We start from the raw sequence: 21370 nt of genomic DNA, 5'->3' as shown, positions 1-21370 counted from the left end.
TACAGGGTATAACTGCATTTATTTTATCATGGCCCAGTTTTAAGTGTCTCACTTTTTATTACTGGCTGCATTATGTGGTAATGTTTGGATTACTATGATTTTCACTGAGCAGATAGATGGGGCGCACACTTGCTTACAATTCATGCACCATACTCCCAGGCTGCCCGCCACAGTTATGAGATATTTAAAACATGCCAATCCTAAACTCACTCGCTGGCTTGTTGCCCATCAGCAACTAAAAACATGCCAAAGAAAAAAAAAAACATACCAAATTTCCTTATGTGCTTATTAGTACTTGGTCAGTGATGGACAAATTATGGAGACCAGTTGGACAGCGCAACAGTCAGAAAACCAGCATTTTTAGGAGGTTCCTAATGGCAGTCCCCGTATGTCTCTTATTACAGGTTACATAAATTCACCTTGAAGGTGAACCATACCTATATTATATAACGTAAAACATTCATATTCCAGGAGGAGTTTTTATATATCTTGCTTTTTAATGGCTGCTTCATGTTACCAGAGTGTCCTGATAAATGTCTAATTTTCTTGGTGACTGGAATCTATCTAATGGTTATTCAGGACCATCTGCAAAATTTAGACCTGGTGATTGGCTGTTCAGACACAAAGAGCTGCACAAAATGTACCAAGTATTCCTTTTTTTAGTCTGGTGTTGGTCTGGAGAAGGAAAACAAATTCCATCTTTGAAATTAAACTGTCACATTGACTATTCACAGCTACATGGCAGTTGATAGTAGGAGTGCATTCAGAGATGGAAAGAATAGATTGCTCAGAAGAACAGCCCAGCAGTACACACATAAAAATATTGCAGATACCCTCTCTTTTATAGTGTCAGACCCTTTATGGCACTATATTTAAAACATACAATAACAAAAAAAAAAAAATTTGTACAAATTAGGCAGTTCTGAAACTATTGTTGTAGTGAGGACTGTAGCAGTTTCCATAAAACTATGTTCTATTCTGCATTCAAATTCTTCCCAGCTGCAACAGTCACTACCTTTTTGCCAATATGGCTGAGACACTTCACATAGCTCACTTTTTGATAAACCTTTTCCTAGTCTCAAAACAGGTATCACAAAGGTAAATAAAGTGACAGATCTGTTTGAATCCTTCTGCGTCCAGTTTTTGCCATTCGCCCAATCATAGGCAGTTTTTGAGCATAGCGGCTTGCTGTGGCCCCAGGTCCAGTATGCAGTTGGAAGACACTCTGAAATCTGCGTCCTCCTCCCCCTCGTCCTGCTTGCCGTCCTCCAATTAGAAAGGTGAAACGGGGGGAACCACGCGGAGTAAGTCTGCTTCTCTGAAATGCCTCTCTCACACCCAGCACTCTTTGTCCTTGCCTTGTACCCCCACGGGGGCGGGATGCGGATGTGAGAGAGATCTGAGGAGGGCGCTGAGTTGGTCTGCTTGCACTAGTTACTTCTTCCTCCCCATGAGCTGTTAGCTGGGGCATTTTCCGTGTTCCTTCAGCAGAACCTTCCTTTTTTGGTTCTTGTGTGCCTTTAGGGATCATCTCTGGTTGCAAAGCTGTTCCTCCAGTGCCAAACCGCACAGCCAAGCTATCCCCAAAGAAGCAATACAACTCATTGTACATCTCTAACAAGGACACACTGGGTGCAGAGGGTAAAGATGGATAGGATTGTGGCGGCGATGTGTCTAATTCACTACAGCGAGCTTTCATTTTAAGGAGACGTTCAACAGCCACCTGAAAGAACAGCGATACATTAGTACATTACATTAGTAGGTCTTTATTTTTATACAAATTTATTGCTGGATTCCTGGTGAGCCAGAAGAAGACAGTCTCCAATGTGAATATAAAAACATTTTTATATACCTACATTTTTCTATCCACCAGAAAGATGAATTCTTAAAGATCCCTATGCCAGTAGCATAGCTGCTTTTTATCATTTCACATTTACTAATCCACTTGTTCTGTCCCTGCTGCAAATTGCAGCTTTATGTATGTAACTTACCAGGATCGCTCCATATACCTTGTGACCATCAGCCTTGACTTGTGCATTGGACATTGAATGGTCATCTAATACAGTCTGCAGCCCAGCCCAATAGGTTGGAAGCAAAGGATACAATACTTGCTCCACTGCCTAAATGAAACATATGAGGAGAACAGACAATTTTAACAATAGATGTAGTATTTTATTTATCTCTATTGTAAAAAAACATATCAAAGTATTCTGTGTCTAATTGAAATTCAACTGCTTTAGTTTACATAAGTTACCTTCCAGCCTAAGGCATGAAGACCGACAACAGCCCCATAATGGGAACAGAGTGGACGTACAGGATCTCCCAGGACTTTCTGCAAAGATTGCAAAACTTGTGTATACAGCGAGCCAGCTAAATCTCGGTGTGTCCTACACAGAAGAAAGGAGTAAGATATCAGCAATTCTGACAGCAAACATACACTTCTAGGTGTTCAAGCCTTGTGTTTTTATATGGATTAAACTTTAACAACACTTATTGATGTAAATAAAAGTAGGTGCATTAAATCCTAAATCAAAGTAAGGTCAACAAACATGTACATATAAAGCATTCTAAAGACAATCCCAATAACAAGAAGGTTGTGGTAAGCACGCAGACTTAATGGGTATTAGTACAGAGATGCTGCAGTTCTATCAGCTAATTTAGCCAACAACTGTGTTTTGTTATTCTTTAACCAGTTTTCTAAAAGCCCACGTAGCATCTAGATCAGTGTTTTTTGACCTTTTCAAAGTAGGGGAAACCTTTAAAATACCTTATATGTTTTCAAAGAACCCCAGCTATCAGTATATTATTGTGGTGGTCAGTAGAAAGAATGCCTCCTCAATTATTGGCCAGTGGGAAGAATGTCAGCCCAACAGATCAATGGTGTCACTTAAACTGACCTGACAGTCAAAAAGAGCGACCTCTGGAGGTCTAGATCCTATGAGCATTCCTGATCCAGGCTCTTGACTTCTACCTAAGTTGAACTTAAAGCCGTATACACACGTGCAATTCTTGTCGTTGGAAAGGATCTTTCACAATCCTTTCCAACGATAAGAACCGCAAGATGCATGAACGAGTGCTGTACATACAGCACCGTTCTGCTCTATAGAGAGGGGAGAGGGAGAGCGACGGAGCGGCACCCTGCTGCGCGCTCTCCCCCTTCTCTTGCATTAGGATCGCTTGTCGTTCATCGTTCGTGGATCCGCCAGGACGGATCCACAGAGGATGAACGACATGGGCTGTACACACGACAGATTCTCGCCTGATATCCGGCTGATGCCGATTATCAGGCGAGAAAAATCTGACGTGTGTACGTAGGTCCCAGCCTCTACTGGTCACTGAAGGTCCTGCATCAGACTGCTGATAGGTTAGGGGTGTCAAACTCAAATACATAGTGAGCCAAAATGAAAAATTCAGACAAAGTCACAAGCCAACCTTGATATTTATTGAAAAAATATCTACAATTGAAGAAGGTCGCTAATGAATGTAAACAGAGGAGGAGGGAACTTGTGGGTCCTGACTGATGTGTTAGCAGAGCATTATGGGATTTGTAGTATTAGCAGTGCATTCACTGTCTACCGGTGGGCCAGCTCTAGTAGACATTTGGTATTTTCTCACGGGCCAAATATTATTACAGTGCAGGCCTGAGTTTGGCCTGCAGGCCTGAGTTTGACACTCCTGTGATAGGTGGAGGTGGGCCTTAGTAGCGGGGTGAATGGTAGTTATCTAGTCTGATAGAAATCTAGGCTCACTTTACCTTCCAAACCAACATTGCTTTAAATGCTTTTAGATAATTGTGGCACATGTAAACATGAATGAAAGGCCAGCCATATATGCATCGGCATCTGTATGCTTACCAAATACAACTCAGCAATCCTGCACCATAGTCTCGCAAAGTCCAGTGGTCATTAAGTGGGTTTATTGAGGCAGCCAAAGGCTCTGTCACACAATACAAAACACTCTGCATAAGATTGTATCCATAACTACCCAAATAAAGGTAGGGGTTCCACAGGAGAGACCTCACCAACTGCAACAGACGGCTCAGTTGCTCAAGATCATGGCTAACTGACTTAACCTAAAAGAAAATGGTTGCATACAAGGTTAGGTATCAATAAATGCAAAAACGTAAACCTATCTTATATCATTTTATTTTAACTGCTAACATATCTTTCTGTGCTACTATTTTTAGCTTTTGTCACTGTTCATTATTCGATAAAGATGCTTTAGCCTGAAAAGTATGACTTTAGTTATACCTACCAATATTAAAACCTTTCATATCGCATAAACAGCTATGTCTACCCTATATCCAACACCTGAAACAAGACAAAGTTCTTTCTGTTTAGTAGCTAGCTCTTGCACTTTCAAGAACATACCTTTTTAGTTTGGCATGAATGCAAAAGAGTAATTTTACCTATACAGGAACTTTACATAAAAAAACCTTCCTAGGTTGCACTGCTCTAACTTCTTCCCACATTCAAAGATATCTACTCAACTCTATTCTAGAGCTGTGGCATATTATGGGCTTTTTCAATGAAAATCTGTTCAGCACTGATCACACCTGCACACTGTGTCTCCACAGACTAAATAGGTCTGTATTCTGAGACTGTATATGGCTTTATTGATGTCAATGGGGACACTAGCCGGCGCAGCTAGATGCCCAAGCTCTGGTTCTACCTTAAGAATATAGCCTGTTGAATTGCTACAGAAGGGGCTGTTTACACTTAGACATAAGATGTTAAGAACTATATAAACTTTACTTAATATATGTTATGTAAACCTCCTATTTTTTCCCATCATCCTTGCTGATTTGTATTAATATGTACATTAACAAAATGACAGAAAAACCCAAAGTAGGAATTTAACTTTTTAAGTACAATCACAATTACTGCAGCAGAATCTCACTTCATACTAATCACTAGATCTAAACTTTAGTGAAATAATATAAAAAGTTCCGAAGAGCACAGAGCAAGTATACAATAGTATTCTATCTTCATCTTTCAAAACAAACGAAAGGCTTCTTTTTTTTAAATAAACTAATGCAGTACAGTACACACCTCAGTTCTTTCTGTCAGAAGTCTTGGACTAAGGACTGAGGCTTTTATCAGGACAAAAGTTTCTTTCATCTTATTAGGTTGTAGACAATAATATATCATTAAGTGTTTAAAATAATTTTGTTTACGCCCTATACTGACTAAAACATGTATATTAAAATACACTTACCCCACTCACAACATATACAAAATAAGGCAGCAGAGCTGCAATCTTTGGGTTAGTTTGTAAATCCTGAAGGGCCACCTGCATAGGAATGAAGGACAACAATTGCATCAATTGGAGTAGCATAAACACAACACAGGAAAACATGAATGCTTGTTCACAGATGTCTGAATATACAGTTAGGTCCACAAATATTTGGACAGAGACAACTTTTTTATAAATTTGGTTCTGTACATTACCACAATTAATTTTAAATGAAACAACTCAGATGCAATTGAACTGCAGACAAAAAAAAAAGAACAACACATAAGGATAGGCAGGTGTGATTGGGCCCTAACTTTTCCTATAACATTAATTAAAATGCAGTCAGCTAATGTGTAAGCTTTTCTTTAAATGAGTTATTCATGAAGTGTACATTATTCTTCAAGTATTGAGAAAGATGGTTGTATGTCAATGATTAACTTTCTAGATTAAGTAGTGAGCTGCAAAACAAAAAAATTAGGATCCATAGATTTTTTAGGAGAAAAAGCACAGTTTTGTGACAACAATAAACTAAAATCCTATCAAAGGTTAGATTTAGGGGAGAGAATTGGGTCAAAAATTTGAGGTTGCCTTAACTTACCAAGAGTGCACACTAAAAACTTTGCACCCTTTTTTAAAATGTTTTTACCTTCATTAGGTGTAAATCATCCCCCAGTACTACTCTTGTCACACGCTGGTAATATTTTAATAGGTCATCTGTCAGTAAAGATACTGCTGCCGGAACTGGAAGAGAAAATATAAGTAAACATGAGGAAATATAGATAAGGTTTGTGAAATGTAATGCAAAAAAATTAAAAAAAAAAACACTTACCTGTACCCTGAGGCTCCAGGTTTCCTTTTCCATCCAGGTAAGAGACATGAACTGAAAAGAAAAAAGTAGGATTAGCCAGACTGATAATGATAAGTAACAAATATTCACCACTGTGGAAATAGATCCCTTACCCCTCACTGTAGTCTCAGCTGTCCCCTTGGGAATGTTTGTGGCCAAGGCCAGTTCCACTAGATTGATATCACGGTCCTCTGCACAATGACAATCACCGTCTCTGACACTTCGAAATGAAACCGGATCAGGTGATCCATGGCCATACACAGGCTGAAAGAAGAGTTTAGTATTACTAAAAAGTATTTTCCATGTTATTGGTAAGTTTGGCCATTGTCATTGCATTGACCCATAAGTAACACATATGGCTACTGAACTGATTATGCTGATTTATAGAGTATCCTGTGGGGATGACAAGCATTTTTTTTCCAAGTTCTGACCTAAGAAAGGGGCAGGTATGGCATGTGTGGGTGACTGGCAGTGCTGCTGTACTCTAGTAGTCTTTATTTATTAAAAGTAGAAAAGACAGGTATACCAAAAGGGAGAGTCAAATTCTATCTAGGTAATCCTAGATTGTGCCAAGCCTCATGAATTAAGCAATATCTCAGAGAAAGAGGATAAAAGAATGTAAAAGAGGAGGGTTTTATAGGCACTTAATTGAACCAGATAACACCTAAACTTTATTTACTCTGATATATACAGTTTACATGATAAGCAATACAATATAACACAAATGAAGAACAGTGGCTTTTTACTTTCCTTGAATGAGGCCAATAATTGTGTGTCACATACTATTAAGTTTACAGGATCAACGTGATCAAGTCTTGTTCCCGACGCATTTCGCCAATTTTGGCTTCCTCAGGGGATATGGAGACTGGAAAACTTGAGGAGGTTGATCAGTGCTCAAAGTATGACAGAACTAATCAAAAATTCAATATAGTATTTTGGGTTGGCTGCTTAATGGGTGGATGCATTAACATGTATTTCAATGCCAATTGGTCCTTTGCCTGAAAGGTTGAGGGAGACCCAGGAAAGAATGGTAGTCAGAGTAAATATCTGGGAAATACGGCCTAATCAAATCAAATTACTTTTGGGGAGGGAGCTACCATAGCCTACCTCAACATTGCTCCAGCGGAGAGCACGGTTGAAGTCCTCCACAGTCAGTCTTCGACGCCTAGAATGCCTGAGTGACTGGGCGCTAAACTGAAAAACAAAGAGAGAGAGAAACAACATAATCTACAACAGCAACTAAATCACAAGACATTTTTACACATGGGTGGCTATGTTAAAAGGCCACAAGAACTAGTATGTGTACCAGAAATAACAAAAGTTATTGACACAAGTTTTATAATTTCACAGATTTTTCCCACTTAGCCTCACTACATTGTTATCATCGAGTAGAGTATTTACAAATTTGGTAATTTACCTGGAAAGTTAACAGCTTTAATTTCAGTTATTGAAATGGGATGCCCAATTTACAATAAGAAAAATGTAATTTTAAACATACCTGGGTGACTTCCCTCAGTCTGTAACATACATCCTCTGCAAGTAGTGCAGCCACCTCATCTGTGATCTCCAGGCCCACACTTTCTGCAGTCAGACGAACTGAATCCTGACACAGTTCCACATAGCGCCGATCCTCTGTGTGAGACATCCCGGGACTGAAACAATAGTAACATTGTTTATTTACATTCAGATAGTATGTGAGGTAGGCAAAGGTTTTACACAATATTTAAAGTCTCAAATTTCCTGAGGATGAACATACACCAGATTAATTCTATAAAATCATGAATTATTTTAGGGATAAATGTTACATCTGAATACATTATGGGTGCCATAGGACTGGTACACACAAGAAGATCTGCTGCCAATTTGGATCTTCACCAATCTAATTGATCTTTCAATCAGTAATTGATCTTTTAGAAGCATCAAAACACTGCAAACAAATGTACAATATTCCTAAATATCTCTGTATTGTGCTTTCATTTTTTTTTTTATTATTCTGGGTTTTTATCGCAGCATGTGTGTGAATGATCTTGCTCTTATTACTATACAGCTGGCAAACACAAGGATTAGAATTGGTAATCAGGGTACACATTGGATGGTTGCTATGATTCCTACTATTTTTTTCAACAAGGTATAGGGGAATATTTTTAATTGTGTGAAAAGTGTGTGTAAAATGATTTTTTTTAACAAAATAATAAAGGGCTTTCGCCCCAACCATACTAGTCATGTGTGACTTTTATCTCTTCCTGGAGCTCAGCTTCACTTGTTCACCAGGACTTTATATGTATGGAGAGGAGGTAAGTACACGCCTCCCAGGGGGTATTTTACATCAATACACACACAGTGCATAACACAGTGTGATATACAATGGACCTGTACTGTGTGGGGATCTTCACATGCCCCAGCACTACAAACACCTCACACTCGGCATACACCACTTTCCCATTTGCCTCCCTCTGACGTCACCACGTAGTTCATCTCCCAACAAGCACCGCGGCTGCGTGAATCCAGCCGAGCTCTCTGCAGTGAAGCGGTGTAACAGGACTGTATTTATAATACAGTGATCAATTATATTTTTTACCGGTCACAAACTGTTAACTGAAAATGAAGCAAAAACTTACCGAATAAAGTCCTCTCCTCACCAACTACTCAGCCTGCATTGTCCGCCGCCCAACACCTCGACTATCCTCCTCAGCTGGGCGTAGTCATCGCTCATTGGCCGGCGTTCTTGTCATTCATCCTCCTTAGAGTCATGTGATCATGCATTGTGCTGAGCAGAGATAAAGGTGTTTGCTTCATTCATATGAACGCTCCGGTCGTACCGGTTCAGGATGGAGGTTGAACTCCTGATTTATTATTAGATAGGATTTATATAGCGCCAACATATTACGCAGCGCTGTACATTAAATAGGGATTGCAACTGACAGACCAATACAGACAGTGATGCAGGAGGAGAGGACCCTGCCCTGAAGAGCTTAGATTTAGTTTGGGAAATTGACTTCACTCTTTCTTATATGTCCTAGAACCACTATTTGATTTGATGAAGGGAAAGTTCAATACAAGAAGACCCACACTAGATGAAGTGAAAGTAAACAAAATGTTGTAAGCCTTATAACCTATTACACCTTTTATAAATGCAATCAGTTGCCCCTTACAATAGGAAGTGTTGCCTCTCTACTTCTGCTCTGACACCCTCAGTAAAGCATTATTTTTACTACACGGAATTTTTATAGCGGCAACATATTACGCAGCGCTTTACAAAGTCCAAAGTCATGTCAAATTACTGACCCTCAAAGGGGCTCACAATCTAATATGGTCATGTGTCATTAACATAGCCTAAAGACAAGTTTTGAGGGAGACAAATTAACTATTTTCTTGGGATGTAGGAGGAAACCAAAGTGCCCAGGGGAAACCCACACAGACACAGGGGGAACATTTAAACTCATTGTAGATAGTGTTCTGAGCCAACATGGAAGTCAATTTTCCTTTGTTTGTTATGGAAGTGGCTCCAAGGACCCTTGGCTTTCATGCTAAATTTGTGGGCCAGGACAATCCCCCCCCCCCCATTAGAAGGGGACTCTCTGTCAGACCATTTTTTCCACACTCGGTGACCTTGTACATCAGAACCCCTTGGGGCTTGACTACTAAAATTTACAGCACACGGTTCTGGAGAGGGTCTTAATTTTTTTTACAATATAATATGCACTTGCTTGGTAGATTTCTCATCATTTGTCTTGTTCAGTGTCAGAGTTCATTGAGTACTTCAAATGGGAATCCATTTGTAGCATTTAGGAGAATTTTGGATGCGGCATCATACTGACAGCCTCCACAGCAAGTCTTCTTTTAACAGCATGCATCAGAGCAATCAGCGCATGTTGCAAGTGGCTGGTGCAACATGTTTAAAGGTCACTCATTTCAGACACTTTTCAAATCAAGAAAAGGGTGCTAAGCATAGCTGGCAGACCTGTTTGGAACTAAACTGAAAAGTTCCTAAAAAAAAAAATAAACCTTCAATCCTTCAATCCCGCAGGGCAGTCCGATCCATCCGGAGGTGTCTTCCACGCGGCCCATGTCATCCTTGCATCCGTCCCCAAGCCGGCACTCCTAGCGCCGCCATTTTCTCCTCTTCTTCCTGGTTCTTCTTCTTACATCACCTTACCCAGGCATGAGAACGGGTGACGTGAGATGCGCATGCGTGAGATCAGCAAATTTTTTTTGCACAAAAAGGCTCCTTCTGCACATGCCCAAGATGCTCGGGCATGCACAGAAGGAGCACCCAAGAGCCTCCCGGGATGTCTGGCTTTGCGCTCCCATTCATTCTCGATCACCTAGGCCAGGGGTTGAAAAACTCTGGCCTTTCAGCCAGATACAGCCTAGCCAGTAGTCTGTTCCGGCCTAAAGCGCTCCTGGTCAATCCGGCCAAATCCCGGCAGGCAGGGGTCGGCAACCCGCGGCTCCGGAGCTGCATGCTGGGGTAAGGGGACATTACCTCTCCTCCGTATGCATTGGGGAGGAGAGAGTTTACTTTCAGGGGCGTTCCCTCTCCTCTGTATGCATTGAAGAATAGAGGATTTCTTTTCAGGGGCGTTCCCTCTCTTCCGTATGCATTGCGGAGGAAAGGGTTTCCTTTCAGGGGCGTTCCCTCTCCTTTGTATGCAATGCGGAAAAGAGGGATTTCCCTTCAGGGGAGTTCCTGGTGGGGGCGGAGCCATCAGCGCGGGACTCGAGAGAGAATCCGGCCTAGTGTGCCTTCTTGACCTCCTAAAATGGCCTACTAGCCAAAAAAAAGTTTGCTGACCCCTGGCCTAAGCGATCAAGAATTAGGGAGCGGTGCTACACCCTTTTTTTAAAAAAAAAAAAGGGTGTTGCACTTAAAAAAAAAACAAACAACAGAACTTTTACTTAACATAAAAGGGTTGTCTACCCTTTTATGTAAAGTGAAATTTCTGAGTTTAGGTACGCTTTAATTATATATATTCTATTGATTAGGGTTGATTATATGCTTTAGCTAATGGATGACTGGTTCTCTTTTTGGAGTGGTTTGAGGAGATTCCGGTTCTGCCAGTGTCTGTTCTAGATTTTTTGGGAATTTGTGTTTGTAAGGGTGGCTGTTATCATCCAACCTTGGCGGAGTCGGTTGAGATAATAGTAAGAATTATGTCACCATTAATTGCTGTAAAATTGGATGTAATGTCATATTGATTCTACAATGCTGATATAATGTAAAAAAAACAAAATATCTTTTTGGGGCCCCACTTGGCATCTGTTCGGAATTTCGGCTTAAATGGGCCTCACTCGGGGCTAGTAGTCAGACCTTCTGATCTTGCCATTGGGTTTCCACACATACTTACACGTACTTTTCTCTATCTCTTAATCTTTTACTTTGTAACGTTTATTCTAAATTTTGCTGGCCGTCCTGGGGATCAGCTGCTTCCCTCTCTTGTGTATCACCAGACCTGGAGGACTGGGATGGACTATTGTGGCCGCAGGTGAGATGTGCTTATCAGTCTCTCCTTTCCTCTTGATCTGGGGGATCGCTGGTGGGGAGGTTCACTGACCATTAACTCCAAGGTTCCTGTGCCAGTGAAATTTTTTTCTTTCTACTATTCTATTGCTTTACTGCTGTTGTTTGTACTAACTTGGTTGCAAGACTGTGAGGTTGGTCACTCCTCACAGCTAGGCTTGTCTAGGGCAAGCAGCGTACTGACCACAGCTGTGTTTTGCTGGAGCGCAGTCAGCACTACAGCCACCCTCCTAACAAATTGTTACTTGTAATGGTACCCTTGTAAATTGTTATATTGCTCTGTTGTGACTTTAGCCTGCTCCCAGGAATTATGCCGGATTGTGTCAGGTCACTATTTTGGAGGTTCTGCTTGTTTACCTGTTTTTGTTTTCTTAGGCGCCCTTTTCGCAATTGTCACACAGATTCAATGGGTACCGTGGACAGCAAATGAGTTAAGAACAATTATGAAAGAGACCGATCACAATGTCAAAACGCTTATGGTTTTGCACAACACCTGAAATTTGTCTGTACCTGTCATAACCCTAATTGGACAAACATGGTGATAGTACTGAAAACCATTGGACCACCATTTTTGAAATTTGCGAGTTCCTAAACAAATATTTGGTGGACATGGTAAATGGGCTGGCCAAAGGAATTTGGTCTGGCTGAGAGAAAAAATATTAAACCCCAGCAAATCATGATAGTTCAGAGTTCTGGGTCAAATGGGCTTAACATATTTGAAGGAAACCGTTTAAATCTCAGGGCTGTTTCAGTTGTCTGGTTTTGCAGAGTCCCCAAAATGTAAGGACAACAGGAAAAGCAGAAAAAAGGTCCTACTGAACAATCAGACTGACTCATAGTGCCCCCTGTGTCCATATTTCCCTGTTCCACAAAAGGGGAAGGAGAGTTGTTTTTGAGTATATTTGTAAATGAATTGCCTTTTCCTTGCGTGGTGGCTAGGGGCAGCACGAACTGTATTACAAAGTGATTTTGCCTCCAACCTACCCAGAACGGATGTTAAAGTCCAGGGAATAGGTCACCCAAATCCTGCCTGTTCAATTTGGCCCTTTAATCTCCCTGGTGGTATTCCTGAGCGTGGCTTGGGGTTAATTTTCAGCTTCAAAAGCGGTAACCCCGAGCCACACTCCGGGTGGAATTGCAAGGGAGTTTTAAAGCTTACCTGGTCCCCACGTGCCCGTGGCGTCCTTCAGCGGTGCCCGGCATCTACTTCCCGTGACGATGCCTGCCTGGCATCTGCGTCCCCAGCGTGTGAACATTGGAGACCCGAGTCCGGGTGAAGCAGATGCTGGCCAGGCCATGCGAGCGTGCGGCTAGAGGGCAGCACCATGCATCTGGGAGGCGAGACCAGGAGGGAAATTTAAAATAATAAGTATTTTTGAATGTACCACTTTGACATTTAAAAATACTTGTTATTCAGACTGCCAGGAGGGTTAAGCACACAGTCAGCAATTTTTTTTTGATTGATTGATATTGAGTGATATGGTCCCCTGCAATCTGCTGCGAAGAGACCTTCTCTGCAATTTAAATTGCCACATAGTTTGAAGCTCTGCAGAGGAATTTCAGGATTTCTCCCAATCGGCCTTTATTTGTCATGGCAATTAAAGATTCTAGTGAACTTCCTCCACAACCTTATAATTTACCAACTGGACTTTGGTCCACAGATGCCATTGATGTAGGGCTTCTTTCAAAAGACTGCCCTTATGTAAGGTGTCACAGTATCTACTTTCTGGACATCAATATTTGGAGATTGAGCCCCTAATACATGCTTTTTTGCTAAAAGGTAAATTAATATACTGTCAATCATTGATGCCCCTCTGTATGAGATGACAAAGGCTGCAAAGCCACAATTTTGTGTATGGACTCCTGAAAGAGAGAGGGTAGTACAACTCCTAAAGGAAGCTACTACCTGCTCACTATTTTTGGCCCTTCCAAACTACAACAAGCCTTTCTCACTGTATTGTCATGAATCAAGGGGACATACCTTGGCTGTATTGACCAAAAAAACCCGGGAAAAACAAAGCCCCTCGGCTACTACAGTGCACACTTGTATCTTGTTGTGTTAGCCCTGCCTTCTTGCCTGCTTGCTGTAGCGGCTATGGCAATGATGATGGAAAAAGTGGCCGAAATTGTGCTGGGTAATCAGCTGCTGATTTTGGTACTACATTCAGTACATACAGTGTTGTCAAATGCTAATACAAGACATTTATCTGCTGCCATCTATGATGGTCAAAGTACCCCTCATACAGCCTTTGCAATTTTATTGCCAAGAAAACTTGCAAATGCCAAGTTCCCTATGCACAAGAAAGGAAAACACTTCGTTACCCAGGCCAACACATTAGCTGATGTGGTAGCTAGAGACCCTGCTCTTGCAGTAACAGAGGAACCACCTGAGCACTTCTCGTAGTAAGAGAAGTCCCCTTGTTGGTTTGAATTTGAAGGGTATATTTTCAATCTGAAGAACAAAATTGCTAAAGTTTGTGAGCAGACAGAGTTAAAATGGACACAGCCCTTGAGTTTGGCACTCATGTCTATGAGGCACACATCCTGTAAACCACTGAATCTATCCCCCTTTGATATATTGTTCGGACAAGCTCCAAGGACTAGATTATATTTCCCCCATGTCTTGCTGTCTTTAGCACAGGAAGTTTGATTATGTTGTGCAACTGCATCATATGTTGACTGATCTGCATAAGCAGATTTTTACTTCTCTTCCCGACCCAAACTCCAAACAACTTCTACATTGTCTACATGTGGGCAATTGGGTGGTGGTCAGAAGACATCTTGGTAAACTGCTGTAGTCTTGCTGGAATGGGCCTTTCCAGGTGCTGCTGACATCTTCTACTGCTGTTAAATTGAAACCCACCTGGATCCATGCCTTCCACCCCCTCTCTGCCTAGACACTTCCTCTGAGCCAGAGGCTGCATCGGAGTCTGAGAGAGCAAGACTTCTAAGGAGGAGATTCCACCCTCTAATCTTAGGAGTTAATTGCGCCCAGTTGGCTGTTTCTAGAACTGAGAATTAACGGCTTCCTTTTGGGCGAAGATGAGAGTTGAATTTTTTTTTTGGGATTATCTCTACACTTTCAAGTGCCAAATGGATGGACAACACTTTGCTTCAACTTCATCTTGCTACTGAAAAAAAATTAAATTTGTTCAATTGTTTGGTGTGTAGCCATGTGCCTATCACTGCTCCTGGGGGTCTAACCCTTCTTGGGGTTCCCTTAATGATTTGGAAATGTGTAATTTCTTGTCACAGGAAAACATGTTTAGCAGAAATGTCACTAAATCCCTCAGAACTGAGGACACCAGTTTAAAATTGACAGGGTTGCTGCATTATGCTGACTTTGCCTTGAATTGTGTTCTAGTATAGGGTGCCATTCAAACTGTAAAAGTATAAATGATTGATGTTTGCTGCAGTACATTTCGGTATATTAACAATTTGGGGAACATACCAGTCAGAGGGGTGCATTTATATCAGTTTGGTAGAAATAAAACTAATGCCTTTTACTACTTTGCAAATGAATCCAATCAGGAGTTGTTAACATATTTTGCAAATGGAAAGGTAAACTCTTCTCATCATAGAGTTTTTTTTGTTTTATTTTACTTTCATTTTTTTAATTTGAGTTTTAGATTAAAAAGAGACATGTTTTCTAATTTAGAAATGGCATACTCCTGGGAACCAGCTTGGAGAGGGTGGAAAATTAATGTGAAGAAAAAGTTAAATTTTTTACTCAAACATTATAGATTAGTTGATTAACAAGAAAACTGACATGCTTACAGCCATTTCTATTTCTTAGTACAAGTACGTAGAAAGACTTTACAGAATAGGATGGCCGCTGATTATTTACTGGCTGTGCAAGGGGTAATGTGTGCATTAGTTGGAGATGAATGTTGTACATACATATCTGATAATTCTGATATGATAGCTGGTCATTGAGTGGTTCTTGGTAAAGGTAATTTTTTGGGACATTTTTAAAGTCAATTCATTGTTGCCTTGCTTATTTTATATTTTGGTTTTAGATTTCTCATGTGTATCTGTGAACAGTGTATTTGTCACAGGGCTCGTAAAGCAGCCTCACTGAAATTCTTGTCCCTTTTCCCTTTGGACAGGGGGTACCAGTGTTACAGTAGCAAAATGTTTTCTTTATAATTGTAATCAAATCAGTTGAATAATATTATTATGGTTTTTGTTTTTAAATAATTTGTATTGACAGTAAATAGGCATTACAGAATACAAAAAGCAAATGCATTTATACAGAGCAAGTAACCACATAGATTGTACATAATATGCAAAAAAAAAAATATGAACAGGTCATTAGCTATTGCTGGCTCAGGAAAATTTCCTGTCACATTTTTATATTTTAATTGATAAAAAAAACAACAAAAACCACAAGAAACAAAACTATAACTAGGGGGCTAAACATCCTTTTATACTTTCTTTTACTACGGTAGTAGGCGCTACTAATTCAGGAGGTAATCAGGTGAGTAAGTTTAGAATGAGGCAACTGATAATAAGTTAAATACTGTCACTCTGAGACTATCTCCGGCCACAATCAGGTGTACTAGATGAAAATATAAATGAGTGAGTTGTACAGCCAGCTGTTTGTGATCAATGTGTGGACAGCATTCTCTGATAATACCAGGTTGTATGTTTGAAAAGATCAATCAGATTCTGCAATTGTGTTAGTAAAGAGATTGTTGCAAGTATGACATCCAAGTCCTAAAATATCTTTGGGAATGGGTGTCCATGTCTTGGAGAGCCTCAGTTTTATCTATCATCATAAGTGAGTGGAGATACTGAGTAAATTGAGGAAGCAAGGGGGCTTTAGGGTCTAACCATTGCTTCAGAATGCTCTTCTTTGAAGGTAAAAGACACAAATGTTCTAATGTTCAAATTTAGTAAGTACCACTGCATTAGTAGTCATATTGTGGGACACAGGGGGAACCTCAGCATGAAACAGAGCAAGATGTGGGGACCGGTGTCTAATGTGACCTGAGATTCTCTCTACAAATCCAAATACTGGATCCCAAAATATCATATTATAAGGACAATCCCATAGGGCTCTAATGAGGCCAAGGGCAATTGACATTTGGGACAGGCAGTTAAACTATCAGAGACCATTTGCAGTCTTACTTTCATATTGAAAGCATAGTAGGCCCTATGTATGATTTTGAACTGTAGTTCCCTCCATTGTTTACTCACTATACATTTGCCTACATTAATCCAATTTTCCTCCAACATATCCAGGGTATCAGGGTAGTTACATCCTAAATAGATTGCCCATGGTTTGACAAAGGAATGTGTGCTTTCCTTGCTTGTTACTTGCCCCATTAGCATCGGATAAATATGAGAAATTAAAGTCTTGATGAGTCTTAGGTCTAAACGCCCACTCTGACCATCAAAAAAAGCTGATTTCACCTGTAGATAGTATAAGAAATGCAGTCTTGGTATAGCGTACTTGACTTGGAAGGTGTTAAAGGGCATTATATGGTTATGCTCGTCCATCAATTGAGCCAGGGATTTAACTCCTCTCTGTCCCCAGAATTTGTAGGCTTGGTGTGGGAATCCTGGGGTGGAGCAGATGCCGCTAATGTGGTTCCAATGCTACAGCTATGTAATTTCTTAAGTTCCCTCCAGGCCAATAAAGTGTCCCTAAACAGTAAGTTATCTCAGATATTGCGGGGTATATCAGAGTAGGATGTGTTCAGTAACCCTAACAGCGACCAAGGACGAACCATTAAGGACTCAAGTTTATTAGTGGTATAATGAGATGTCCCATTTCACCAATCTTTAACATGTCTCAGGAGGCAGGAGAGGTTGTACATGCGCACATCAGGAAAATTAATACGTAGGTTTTCCTTGGGACAAGACAGTTTGGCCCTGGCTATTCGTGGTGTCTTCCCCATGTCTTGGAGAGCCTCAGTTTTATCTATCATCATAAGTGAGTGGAGATACTGAGTAAATTGAGGAAGCAAGGGGGCTTTAGGGTCTAACCATTGCTTCAGAATGCTCTTCTTTGAAGGTAAAAGACACAAATGTTCTAATGTTCAAATTTAGTAAGTACCACTGCATTAGTAGTCATATTGTGGGACACAGGGGGAACCTCAGCATGAAACAGAGCAAGATGTGGGGACTGGTGTCTAATGTGACCTGAGATTCTCTCTACAAATCCAAATACTGGATCCCAAAATATCATATTATAAGGACAATCCCATAGGGCTCTAATGAGGCCAAGGGCAATTGACATTTGGGACAGGCAGTTAAACTATCAGAGACCATTTGCAGTCTTACTTTCATATTGAAAGCATAGTAGGCCCTATGTATGATTTTGAACTGTAGTTCCCTCCATTGTTTACTCACTATACATTTGCCTACATTAATCCAATTTGCCTCCAACATATCCAGGGTATCAGGGTAGTTACATCCTAAATAGATTGCCCATGGTTTGACAAAGGAATGTGTGCTTTCCTTGCTTGTTACTTGCCCCATTAGCATCGGATAAATATGAGAAATTAAAGTCTTGATGAGTCTTAGGTCTAAACGCCCACTCTGACCATCAAAAAAAGCTGATTTCACCTGTAGATAGTATAAGAAATGCAGTCTTGGTATAGCGTACTTGACTTGGAAGGTGTTAAAGGGCATTATATGGTTATGCTCGTCCATCAATTGAGCCAGGGATTTAACTCCTCTCTGTCCCCAGAATTTGTAGGCTTGGTGTGGGAATCCTGGGGTGGAGCAGATGCCGCTAATGTGGTTCCAATGCTACAGCTATGTAATTTCTTAAGTTCCCTCCAGGCCAATAAAGTGTCCCTAAACAGTAAGTTATCTCAGATATTGCGGGGTATATCAGAGTAGGATGTGTTCAGTAACCCTAACAGCGACCAAGGACGAACCATTAAGGACTCAAGTTTATTAGTGGTATAATGAGATGTCCCATTTCACCAATCTTTAACATGTCTCAGGAGGCAGGAGAGGTTGTACATGCGCACATCAGGAAAATTAATACGTAGGTTTTCCTTGGGACAAGACAGTTTGGCCCTGGCTATTCGTGGTGTCTTCCTTGGCAGGCCACAAAAAAAATGTAAAGGCTGAGTGAATTTTTTGTACATCTGAGTGTTTCAAAAGAAAGGGGAGGGCCTGTAATGGGTAAAGGAGTTTGGCAAAGCTTATCATTTTCAGCAAATTACAGCAGCCCAATAATGATAAGGGTAAGTTTTTCCAATTGGTCAGTTCCGCTATGATTTTGGTTAATAACAGGGAGTATACATGTCAGGAACACTGGAGGAGATTTTTATGCCCGGATAAGTCACATGATATTGAGCTAATTTAATGCCAAGAGCTGCGATACCCTCTGCTGTCTTCAGGGGGAGATTTGAATTGAGACTAAGTAATTAACTTTTGTCATAGCTAATACGGAAACCAGAGAATATACCAAAATCCTTAAATTGTGCAACAACAGTTGGTAGATCTCTGGTAGGGTTCTGCATAAACAACATCACATTGTCTGCAAACATAGCTAAATTAATTTGCCTGTGTTGGACGTTGATACCTTCAAATACATTAGAGTCACAAAACGATCTGGCCAATGGCTCTATGGCCAAGTTGAATAACAGTGGGGAAAGAGGGCAACCCTGCCAGGTGCCTCTGCCCAAGGGAACGAGGTAGATAATACTCCAGCTACCTGGACACGAGCCATTGGTCTGGAATACATGGCCGCCAAAAAGGAAACTATGTTACCTTTAAGTCTGAATTTCTGGAGCACCAGCTGCAGCCAAGGTCATTCCACACTGTCAAAGGCCTTTCTCTGCGTCCAACGACAGTAGCACCGCTGACCCAGAGGAGTAACCTTTCAAACTGGCATGTTCTAGGACCAAAAGTAACTTTCTTATGTTGTAGGTAGTAGACTTTCCTATAATAAATCCCGCTTGCACTCACCAAACGCGGCATATATCTTCCTAGCCGGTCTGCCAGAAATTTAGATAACAACTTTACATCCTGATTCAGGAGGGAGATCGGGCGGTATGATCCCGGATCAAGAAGATCTTTACGTGCTTTGAGCAGTACCTTTATAAAAGCAAGATTGCCTGACTCCAGATAGGTGGAGGAGGAAAACAAGGTGTTGTAAAGCGCAGCGGGAGATGGTGTCACTTTGTCTACTAATATTTTAAAAAACATCAATCATACTGGCTAATCCAGAGATCACATGCTCGTTTGGCCTGGAGCCAGGTTTCTTTATCTGCCAGCAAAAGAGATGCCTTTAATTGCAGATTGTCTGGCCTGGGTACAAGCCTCAGTACAGTTACGTAGTGTATTCCTCTTGGTAGTGGCCACATAAGCCATAATGTTATGCCTGAGAACTGCTTTGGCTGTGTTCCAATATAGTTGCGGGTTGGATCTGTGTTGGCTATTATGATAGTCATAGTCCATCCACCAGTGCCGCAATTGCTGCGGTAATTTTTCATCTTTGGCTAAGAATGCTGGGAATCTCCATACAAAATGTTTTTGTGTAAGAAGTTGTCCGTAAGGTCTTCAGTGACTGGAGCATGGTCTGCGATCACTATTGGGTGAATATCATAGTTACATAGTAGGTTAGATTGAAAAAAGACATAAGTCCATCAAGTTCAACCACTGGGGAAATAAACATATTCCAGATATAAATCCCTATACAACATAGTTGGTCCAGAGGAAAGCAAAAAAACCCTGGTACAATTTGCTTCAACAGGGGAAAAAATTCCTTCCTGATTCCATGAGGCAATCGAATGTTCCCTGGATCAACAGTCACTGTTATTTTTACTTTAAAGCCTTAATACCCAGTCATATTCTGTGCTTCTAGAAAAACATCCAGCTTTTTCCTAAAGCAATTTATAGTAATTGCTGAAACTACTTCCAACTCCCAATTTTCACAGACCTTACAGTGAAGAATCCCTTCCTTATCCGGAGCTTAAACTTCTTTTCCTCCAGACGCAAAGAATGCCCTCTTGTTCTTTGTAATGATCTCAAAGTGAATAATGGGGAAGAGAGTTCTCTATATGGACTGTTTATATATTTATACAGGGTGATCATATCCCCCCTTAAACGTCTCTTCTCAACGGAGAATAGCTGAGCTCCTCCATTCCTTTTATTAATTTAGTTGCCCTTCTCTGCACTCTTTCCAATTCCACAATGTCCTTTTTGTGAACTGATGCCCAAAACTGGACTGCATATTCCAGATGTGGTCTGACAAATGCTTTGTACAGGGGCAGGATTATGTCTCCATCTCTGCAGTCTATTCCTCTTTTAATACAAGAAAGTACTTTACTAGCTTTAGATATTGCAGCTTGGCATTGCATGCTGGTATTAAGTCTATGATCTACCAGAACCCCCAAATCTTTTCCATTTCTGAGTCCCCCAAATGTATTCCCCCAGACAGTATGAACCATGCATGTTGTTAGCTCCCAAGTGCATAACTTTACATTTATCTATATTAAATGTCATTTGCCACTTGGCTGCCCAATCAAACAGTACATCCAGGTCTGCTTGTAGATTATAGACATCCAGTATGAACTTAATTCCATTACATAGTTTGATGTCATCTGCAAACACAGAAATGGTACTTTTAATTCCAAACTCTTTATCATTTATGAAGATGTTAAACAGTAAAGGTCCTAACACTGAACCCTGTGGTACACCACTAATAACCTTAGACCATTCATAGTATGAACCATGCAATACAACTCTCTGGATGTGGTCTTTAGGCCAGTTCTCTATACATTTACAGATTGACTTTT

General features: G+C 40.7%; 1 protein-coding gene across 1 annotated transcript; it reads right to left on the bottom strand.

The window, feature by feature from the left end:
• Window positions 1-823: 823 nt before the first annotated feature.
• Window positions 824-8795, bottom strand: TAF6L (TATA-box binding protein associated factor 6 like). Its single transcript, XM_072421602.1, has 11 exons — window positions 8701-8795; window positions 7581-7734; window positions 7190-7276; window positions 6196-6346; window positions 6065-6115; window positions 5882-5976; window positions 5218-5292; window positions 3855-4072; window positions 2255-2387; window positions 1992-2120; window positions 824-1723 (listed from the first exon to the last, which is right to left on the bottom strand). The coding sequence occupies exons 2-11, from the start codon at window positions 7725-7727 to the stop codon at window positions 1091-1093; spliced, it is 1719 nt and encodes a 572-aa protein (XP_072277703.1). The 5' UTR covers window positions 7728-7734; window positions 8701-8795; the 3' UTR covers window positions 824-1090.
• Between the last annotated feature and the right edge of the window lie 12575 nt (window positions 8796-21370).

The sequence above is a fragment of the Pyxicephalus adspersus genome, chromosome 9 (genome assembly GCF_032062135.1).
Source record: "Pyxicephalus adspersus chromosome 9, UCB_Pads_2.0, whole genome shotgun sequence".
NCBI classification, from domain to species: Eukaryota; Metazoa; Chordata; class Amphibia; order Anura; family Pyxicephalidae; genus Pyxicephalus; species Pyxicephalus adspersus.
This window is presented reverse-complemented; position numbering and strand designations above follow the sequence as displayed.

What these genes read in the sequence shown, in the direction of transcription:
- TAF6L (XM_072421602.1), bottom strand. Translation starts at nt 7,727, where the DNA reads ATGTCTCACACAGAGGATCGGCGCTATGTGGAACTGTGTCAGGATTCA. An exon ending in ATGATTTACACCTAATGAAG is followed by an intron (nt 5,293 to 5,881) that starts GTAAAAACATTT and finishes ATTCCTATGCAG; the next exon opens with GTGGCCCTTCAGGATTTACA. An exon ending in TTCATGCCTTAGGCTGGAAG is followed by an intron (nt 2,121 to 2,254) that starts GTAACTTATGTA and finishes TGTTTCATTTAG; the next exon opens with GCAGTGGAGCAAGTATTGTA.